Source organism: Primulina eburnea, chromosome 1 (genome assembly GCF_022965805.1).
Source record: "Primulina eburnea isolate SZY01 chromosome 1, ASM2296580v1, whole genome shotgun sequence".
NCBI classification, from domain to species: Eukaryota; Viridiplantae; Streptophyta; class Magnoliopsida; order Lamiales; family Gesneriaceae; genus Primulina; species Primulina eburnea.
The window spans coordinates 58,105,445-58,114,537 of NC_133101.1; the positions used below are offsets into that span (position 1 = coordinate 58,105,445).

General features: G+C 36.7%; 2 protein-coding genes across 2 annotated transcripts; one reads left to right on the forward strand and one right to left on the reverse strand.

The window, feature by feature from the left end:
- The first annotated feature begins 208 nt into the window (after positions 1-208).
- On the forward strand, positions 209-2,917 carry LOC140834121 (dnaJ protein homolog ANJ1-like). Its single transcript, XM_073198781.1, is given in 7 exon segments — positions 209-494; positions 1,132-1,297; positions 1,393-1,534; positions 1,655-1,931; positions 2,026-2,148; positions 2,150-2,225; positions 2,327-2,917. Coding segments are annotated over 7 exon segments (1,254 nt in total). The 5' UTR covers positions 209-344; the 3' UTR covers positions 2,647-2,917.
- A 904-nt stretch (positions 2,918-3,821) lies between these two features.
- Positions 3,822-7,573, reverse strand: LOC140834130 (probable receptor-like protein kinase At1g49730). The gene is made up of 7 exons (XM_073198793.1): positions 7,258-7,573; positions 6,101-6,356; positions 5,518-5,570; positions 5,379-5,446; positions 4,379-4,468; positions 4,223-4,292; positions 3,822-4,156 (listed from the first exon to the last, which is right to left on the reverse strand). The coding sequence occupies exons 1-7, from the start codon at positions 7,328-7,330 to the stop codon at positions 3,852-3,854; spliced, it is 915 nt and encodes a 304-aa protein (XP_073054894.1). The 5' UTR covers positions 7,331-7,573; the 3' UTR covers positions 3,822-3,851.
- Positions 7,574-9,093: the final 1,520 nt, after the last annotated feature.

Genomic DNA, 9,093 nt, shown 5'->3' on the forward strand with positions numbered 1-9,093 from the left:
ACCGTTGATTTCAATCGACGGTTCAGAAATTAATAATTAATTATATTTTTTATAGAAGGGAAAGCGCAACGAAAGAGGTCGAGAATTCGAGATCCTTCTACTCAATACAATAAAGTAAACAAAAGAACCCGCCCGTCTAAAATTCAACGGCCAGGATACGTTTGTTTCTCAATCTCTACCGTGGAACAACAATATATATATAAAGCCATATACGCCTGCCTTACTCCAAATTCTGTTCGCAGCCTCTTCCTTTTCTTCCTCCGAAGAACGCATTTCAGTTTCTCGATCTGGTTGCGCGTTAGATCAATTGATTCGATACTAGGTGAATTTGACTGAGATCAACGATGTTTGGGAGGGCGCCGAAGAAAAGTGACAATTCGAGGTATTATGAGATTCTTGGGGTGCCTAAAGCTGCGACGCCTGATGATTTGAAGAAGGCGTACAAAAAAGCAGCTATTAAAAATCATCCTGATAAGGGAGGTGATCCAGAGAAGGTAATTACACTCAATTCCTTTCGACGATCTAGGTTTTGTTGTTATTTTCCGGTAATTGACTTAAAAATTCACACGGTGGATTCGTTTATGATTTCGATATATACGCGATTGTTGTGCTTGATTATTTGCTGATTTTTAATGGGCAGACGTGATCTATGATTGACGAAAGTTTTTGCATTGACGAGCTTTGGATCTTAAATATAGTAGTTTACAAGTTTGGTAGTTGCAGTGTTATGCCTATTAAAACTTAAGATCGTTCGAGAAGTATGATGGATATTGATCGAATTGTTTAGTAGCAACTGCATGATGGATATTGAGCGAATTTTTTTAATAGCATCTGTGACGGACAATACATCTTCACATCAAGATTCTGGCGAATCCAATAATTTCTTGTTTTCTTTTCGGTTTTAATTTCGGTTTTTGCCTTTGTTTAGACATTCTGTGTATTGAATCTATTAGCTATGCGGTATGTAGCTTGTGATTGTGGGCATTTTTTGATACATCCTTCTCTTGGTTGTTGTGTTGTGTGATTTAAATTTCGATTGAGATTATGACATTTCAATTTTCTCTGCCAGCTGTTTTTTATTTATATTTTTTGTCATAATTGAAACCTAATGTAGTGGGTTTTATGATGCAGTTCAAGGAGCTTGCCCATGCTTATGAGGTGCTCAGTGATCCTGAAAAACGTGAAATATACGATCAATATGGAGAGGATGCACTTAAAGAAGGAATGGGAGGCGGTGGCGGCATGCATGACCCGTTTGATATCTTCTCATCCTTCTTTGGTGGGAACCCGTTTGGAGGTCGGGCACGTTTCAGTGAACTTTGATTTGACACTTGCGTTATTGCTTTAATTAGCTGTTTATATTTCTCTGAACGCTTGTTTTGTTGGTACCAGGGGGTGGTAGCAGCAGAGGTCGAAGGCAAAGAAGGGGTGAGGATGTAGTACATCCGTTGAAGGTTTCTCTTGAGGAGCTTTATACTGGAACAACTAAGAAGCTTTCGCTATCCCGAAACGTAATATGCTCGAAATGCAGTGGGTAGGGATTCATCCTTTCTTTGGGTTTGAGTGTGTTGCGGTGGATTTTTTCGTTTGTTGCAGAGTTTACATCTTTCTATCTTGTTTTTTTAGCTTAACTGTCAATCTTCGAATTCTGCAGTAAAGGATCAAAATCAGGAGCTTCAATGAAGTGCTCAGGGTGTCAAGGATCTGGCATGAAGGTCACAATTAGGCAGCTTGGGCCTGGAATGATTCAGCAAATGCAGCATCCTTGTAATGAATGCAAAGGCACTGGAGAGTCTATTAATGATAAAGATCGTTGCCCCCAGTGCAAAGGTGAGAAGGTCTCTCAGGAGAAGAAGGTCTTGGAAGTCCATGTTGAAAAGGGCATGCAGAACGGACAGAAAGTGACATTCCCAGGGGAAGCTGATGAGGCGGTATGTTGGGATTACCTTAAGTGTTTTTTAGGATTAATATTCTAGCTGAATTTCCCGGATCAAAATGTCCTCGAATTTGTGTTTTTCATTGCAGCCTGACACAGTCACTGGAGACATAGTATTTGTGCTCCAGCAGAAAGAGCATCCTAAATTCAAAAGAAAGGGTGACGACCTTTTTGTGGATCATACACTTTCTCTGACTGAGGCATTGTGTGGATTTCCAATTTGTATTAACTCACTTAGACAGTAGACAGCTACTTATCAAATCACAACCTGGAGAGGTCGTGAAGCCAGGTAACATATTTCGTTATACGCTCTGCTTCATGAACAATCAGTGTACTATTGTTTATACGAACTACTCACACAGCTTCTCTTTATGCTTAATATTCTTAAAGGTTCTTACAAGGCCATCAATGATGAAGGAATGCCGATGTATCAAAGGCCATTCATGAGGGGTAAACTTTATATTCATTTCAACGTTGAGTTCCCAGATACACTAAATCCAGATCAAGTTCAGTCCTTGGAGAAAATTCTTCCTCCCAAGCCTGTTTCGCAGCTGACAGACATGGAGATTGATGACTGCGAAGAGACGACTCTGCATGATGTCAACATTGATGAAGAAATGAGAAGGAAGCAGGCTCAGCAGCAGGAAGCTTACGATGATGATGATGATATGCATGGAGGAGCCCAAAGAGTGCAATGTGCCCAGCAGTGATGTTTTAGTGGGGACTCAGAGATGATGTTCTGAATTAGAAGTGTTGCCAGTGTTATTGCGGTTGTTTTTATTTCTTGAAACTGTGTTTGTTTGGCCCCAAGTATTGTTACCTTTATGACCATATATTTCTATGATATTTCCCTATAAATTGCTGGTGTTCTAGTTTTGGCTTTTTGACAGAAAATGTGCGATATGGCTCGTAGCTCCTTTTGTGGATTTGTTTGGCAAGTATTGAGAACCATGTTTACTGTGATCGACATCATTACGTAAATTTCCGAGTGGCTTGTCTATGCTGCATTATTACTGTGATGTTTATATGAACGTCTAAGGGAAAAAATAAAATTAAAAAATCATGGATCTCGTAAAGTTTGTTATACCGGAAGTAATATAATATTGTGTGTAGCGTAGACAAAGTTCAAAACAATAGTATCAAATACAATTTTCAATCCATCTCATTAGATTATTACTCTAAAAAATTTATGGAATATTTGTTTCATTTTATTTCCAAGAATTCTTATTATTTATGTAATATAATTCATAAACTTAATAATGTAAAAATATTTAAATTATAATTAAAAAAATTATACATTTAATTATCTTATATTAATTTAATACTTTTAAGTCATTAAATTAATTTTCATATAAACTTTACATTTATAAGTTATATATTATATAATATTTGGAGCAGGGCCAAATTTGGTGCAGGGAGGAGTGGAGGTGATTTTGCCACCATTTGATATGATTTTACATGACTCCATAACGCTCTTGTATAGAATATCTCGTGTAGCATAGACCGGATCGGATGAATATAACATTGTAAGAAAAAAATGGAATTAGTCTTGAGTACGCCCCCTTGTAAAGAAATCAGAGAGCATTCTTGCTTGACTACTAAAATCAATGCATGTAATTAATGGCAAAATGGAACTGATTGATTAAATAAACAAATATCTAACGAAAATCCCTGAAGGATACAAGTGATCAAGATCTTAAATGGTTCTTCTTCTAAAGCCGCGAAATAAATATTCTCCTGCTGCTCATTGCGCTCTGCTATCTGTTCTCTGGGTGATAGTTTGGTATTGAGACCTTCACTTTTGGATGAGATAAACGATGCCAAGTCCATCTTGGATCAGCGGTAATGTAACATGTAGGCCACCGAGTGTATGAGTAGGTATGTCATGTTGCAGAAAACAATGCAATTACACAAGTTATTTTCGGATGATTCCAACCTTCTTCTGCAAATACCACAGTATCCGGGGTGTATGGATCCTAGTTTTATCCACAGACCGAATGCACAATCTTGCAACTTTTAGAAGACCAATGAGTTCTCCTTGATCATAGTTGTTACCAAGATCAGGATCTATCATCTTATGCATTGCTCTTGGAAAATTGGATTCTTGAACCCATTGGGCTAAATCAACGCCACCCGTTTCTGAGGATTGACCAGTAACCAGCTCAAGAATGAGCAACCCAAGTTGAAAGATCATGTTTTTACATTCTTGCTTCGTACATCCTGTAATAAAACGCGAATTAGAAACTGTTAGAGCCCTAATTTGCATCAGGCGAGTTAAAGTGATACCTTTTGAACAGCTAGAAGAGGTTGGCAGCACATCATTTCCAGCAGAACCAAGAAAACCAACATCAGAAATCTGTATTAAGGGATTGGATAATTATTCTGAATGTCTGTTTTAAACAGTTTTATCAATGATAGTGCACTAAAATCTTTTTAAACTACCTTCGGAATCAAGTTTTCATCCAGCAAAATGGTTCTTGAACTCAAGGAGACGAGATAAACTGGCGGATCACAGAAGAAATGCAAATATTCCTACATCAATATACAGTTCATTATTAAGATTCTAAGTGCGAACGACAATCTGGTATAGACAAAGATCAATCATCGATTTAAATATAAGTGAAGAATGCAATGTGATACCCTAGGAGATAAGCTCACCCACTCTCGATAGCCCGTGGGAATTCAGGCCCGATATCCACATAGTTTCGGGTGGTCATCTTAATGGCTAGGGTTCATCAGGAGGTCACCTCATTCATCTGGGAGCTCACCTCAGCCGACCTCGCATACTTCCATAATCTCATCGATCAGTAAGACGTGGCCGACCTCCCAGCAAGGTCTTGGCCGACCTCCCATAATATACTATAGAAGCGATTGAGAAGGTCTCAGCCGATTTCCCGAGCCGAGGTCCCACAGAAATCCTGGACTCGCTCAATACATGTTAGACGAGCTCATGTCTCAAGGAGATCTCACTCAGATATACGAATATATAGTCCACAGAATTAAAGCTCGTAGAGATTTAATCTAATCTTATCTAAGATTATGAAAATCCAGAGTCCAACAGATTTAGAGCTCTGCAAAGATCAGAGTTTACTTGTCAAAAAACTCTAGTCACACAAGGACTCTTCTCCTATATATATCATGTTACAGTCATTATTTATTCATTCATACATTCACTCATTTTGAACACACAATAGTTTTTCTATTTTCTTATTTTCTGACTTGAGTGTCGGAGGGACTACGCCGGAACAACATTTCGGACCCTTTCTAACGTTCCTACTTGTGTTTCCAGATTCGAAAGTCCGACCCGAGCTTCCAAAGCGAGATCCAACCTCCCAGCACCTCTCGCGATTTTCATCAGCATCACAATGCAAGTGTAAATTGTATGGTTGATTGATGAAGTAGAAGGTTACATACAAGGGGGTAATAAACTTTAAGAACTAACCAATGCAGCTGCTACACCAATGGCTATCTGCAGCCTTGCTCGCCAATTTAAGGGAGTCTTAAGGGGATCTGAAATGGGAAGGAATTTTCAAGACAAATGCAAATAGGGTGATTAAGAAGATGTTTTTCTGCCAAATTACCTGATAGATGCTCCATGAGACTTGTGTCTTCACTGTTTTGAAAAACGAGAAACCTGTAAATGCACAAATTAATGCTAACAGACTCAAAATTTTACCATTTAACCAGGTATACCATCAAAAGATAATGAAAATTAACTTTGGGAATATTTGCATCTATAATGAACGTGAAAATCAGTAAATCATTGACCTCTTTGAGGCAAGAACATGAAGAAAGATGTGTTTGCCGAAGATTTATTTCATTTTAACATGTCAGTCCCAAGATCAGATGATAAGTTCTTCGAAAATACAGTACATAATGGTAAAAAATTGACAAATTATATCCCTTTCTTAAGTTGCAACAAGAGCATTCATCAGATGAATATAAATTTTCTATAAGTCGATCTAATCATAAACAGAGTGTGGAAGACTTAGAAATGTAGTATGGAAGCTTACAGATAACAGAACACGGAGATAATAGATCAAAGACAAATACATGATTCAGAATATTTATCCGAGAAAGCATCTAATTACTTATGACTAATCCCATCATTTAGAAAATCAGAGCTCAAGAAAGAGAAGAAATACACCTTGGCCAGATTCATACCTCCTATAACCAGTGGAAAACCCAATCAGTGCAACTATGTGGCGATGATTCAAACATCCCAAGAGTTCAACTTCCCTATAGAAGAAATCATCTTCTTCTTCAATTGCTTTGACTTCTTTTACCGTAGCGACAAGACCATTTCGAAATACAGCCTTGTAAGAATCTCCTTCAGGAGAGTTATGTATAACTCTTTTAAACCCATCAGTCGCCTTCTTTATATCATTGTAGGAGAAGCATTTCACAAGAGATGGTGAGCCTTGAATATATTCAACGAAATAATCTATAAGATTATTTAGAAACCTACACTCACCAAGATCAAGAATATGCAAAAGCTGCTATGAAGCACAGTTAAAAACCATGCCACCATATTATGCAGAGACGTCAAAGTAACCATATAAGTAGGTCAAAAAAATATTGCCAAAAACAACTTTCAATAAGAAAATTTACAACAGACAAATATTGAGAACATATCCATGGTGAAATTATGAGCCTAATGAACATCCTCACTTCTACAATACTGTATAAAATAAAATCTTCCACACGGATGACTTGTGCTAGCTACCAGTATCGATAATGCCTGTATATAAACTTCAATAAGGTTCTCATTTTATATACAAGTCTGAACATGCCATTTTGTTTCGCAAAACCTCCTGAAATGGGTTCAAGACAGAAGTTCAAAGAATCAACTCTACAATGTTGGTCATAAAAAGAGAGTCAATTACTCAATTTCTTGCTCCACCATACAGTTCAAATCAATAAAACACAAAATAAATAACTCCACCACATTTTTAGCACAATTGACATTGCAAGGTGGCAATTGAATCAATTCATACATTAACGATTCTGAAAACTAATATTCAAACGCAGCAGAATATGCCCATGATTCAAACACAATTCTTGAAAACATAAAACTATCAATCACCAGTTATCAATTTTCTTCATCACAAAAAGAACAACAATAACATTCTCAAATATATATATATATATATATATATATATATATATATATATATATATATATATATATATATATATATATATATATATATATATATATATATATATATATATATATAAAATAACAAGGAACTTACCAAATAACCCATAAAATTAATGAAGAAACAAATCCCACAAAATTTTCAAAATGAATAACCTACCGAGTTTGGATCGGAGGTGAAACCAAGAAAATAGCAGCAGTCTGATCTTCAGAACCAGGTTTTCAGAGCCCATTACTTTTCATCCAAAAATTAATTGTTTCTGATGGGAGCTACGGACGACAGATATAGAATATGAAAGTGAAAGTGATTGGAATTATTGTGGGAATATAAGCTGGCACTGTGAATCGTTGGATCCATGGCTTTCGCCTTAAAATCTGAGCAAGAATGTTAACTTTTCCTCGGCAGCGTCAGTTACTTTTCTGTTTGTTCCGTTAAAAAGAATTCCGAATTTGTGAAATTCAATTCAACTTCACTGGCGTGGCTTCGAACTCCAAGATATATATATATACGTATATATATGATGATATTCCCGACATTTGGTATTCATTATAATATTTTAATTCAAATTTTTGAGAGTATAATAAAATTTAGTGGGAGGCCCCTTGCCTTTTCATTTTATAATTATTAACTTTTTGACTATTGAATTCGTGGAACCGTAATTTGCAAATTATGTTAGTTCGATAAATTGTATTATATGAAACAAAATCGACAACAACTTACAAATTATGTTAATTAGATAAATTATATCGTGTGAAACAAATTTGTTGAGAAATTATTGGCAGAGTTGATTGAATACATACAATTGGTCAAAAGTTTACATATTTAATCAGCTTGGGACCGATGAGCTGAGGATATCTTTATTTTTTTTTATCGAAAAAATTTTTGTGACCATTACTTATGTTTTTTTTAAAAAAATATTAGAAGAGCTTTTCTTTAAAAATTAAATGATCATTTTATTTTAATGAACTTGAATTCTACTTTCCACATACATCCTATTCAAGGTTCAATATCCAACATGATACTTCTACATACAGTGGTTTCAGAATCTAGAATCTATGTTCCACAGATCACTGAAGGACTCATCGATATAAATTTTGATAATATAAATGGGTGTGAGATCAATATATCACTGGCTCATTGGAACAAAATCATGCTCCATATTGGCCAAATACGACATTAGATACGAGGGCTCGTTGTCCGTTACTGAACCTGATATGTCATATAACGAGTCTGAAGGAGAAGAAGGGGAAGATGATGAAGATTTGAATACACATCCTGATGAGGGGATATAATCTCGTCAACCATCTCATGAGATTTTATAGAGGAAAACCGTATCATTTCTTTCTAACACTTCTGAAATGCCATCATTTTCAATAAAGTTTTTGGGGAAAAGCCTCCTGATTCTGTCGGTGTACCTTCTGGAATACAAACAAGCTATTATAATCCGGGAAGCGGTGAATTATGCATAAATATGTTATTTAAAGATAAGAATGATCTCATTGCATCTGTGAAGCATTATTCTGTTAGGGTTGTCAAGCATGAGTATCGTGTCGTGGATAGCACACGTAGTTTATGGAAATTACGTTGCATAAATCATTTTTCTACAGTCATTTGTCGATGGGATCTACGCGCTTCTTTTGTCACGGCCCAGCCCACTTGTGATATTGTCCGCTTTGGCCCGAGGTCTCACGGCTTTAAAACCCGTCACAAGGGGTTGCTACTCGCTCATTTAAATGCCCAGCATCTCTCAGGTTGTTTAACGACTGCGCATGAGTTTGGGATGGTGGGGGTAAACTTCAGCGAGGACGTTGAGCTCCAAAAGGGAGGTGAGAAGGCCCTTAGGCGAAATCTCACGTCGTTAAACAACATGAGAGATGTTGGGCATTTAAATGAGCGAGTAGCAACCTCTTGTGACGCGTTTTAAAGCCGTGAGGCCTCGGGCCAAAGCGGACAATATCACAAGTGGGCTGGGCCATGACATTTGACATCAGAGCG

What these genes read in the sequence shown, in the direction of transcription:
- LOC140834130 (XM_073198793.1), bottom strand. Translation starts at nt 7,330, where the DNA reads ATGGGCTCTGAAAACCTGGTTCTGAAGATCAGACTGCTGCTATTTTCT. An exon ending in TTGGTGTAGCAGCTGCATTG is followed by an intron (nt 4,469 to 5,378) that starts GTTAGTTCTTAA and finishes ATATTGATGTAG; the next exon opens with GAATATTTGCATTTCTTCTG. An exon ending in ATGAAAACTTGATTCCGAAG is followed by an intron (nt 4,293 to 4,378) that starts GTAGTTTAAAAA and finishes CCCTTAATACAG; the next exon opens with ATTTCTGATGTTGGTTTTCT.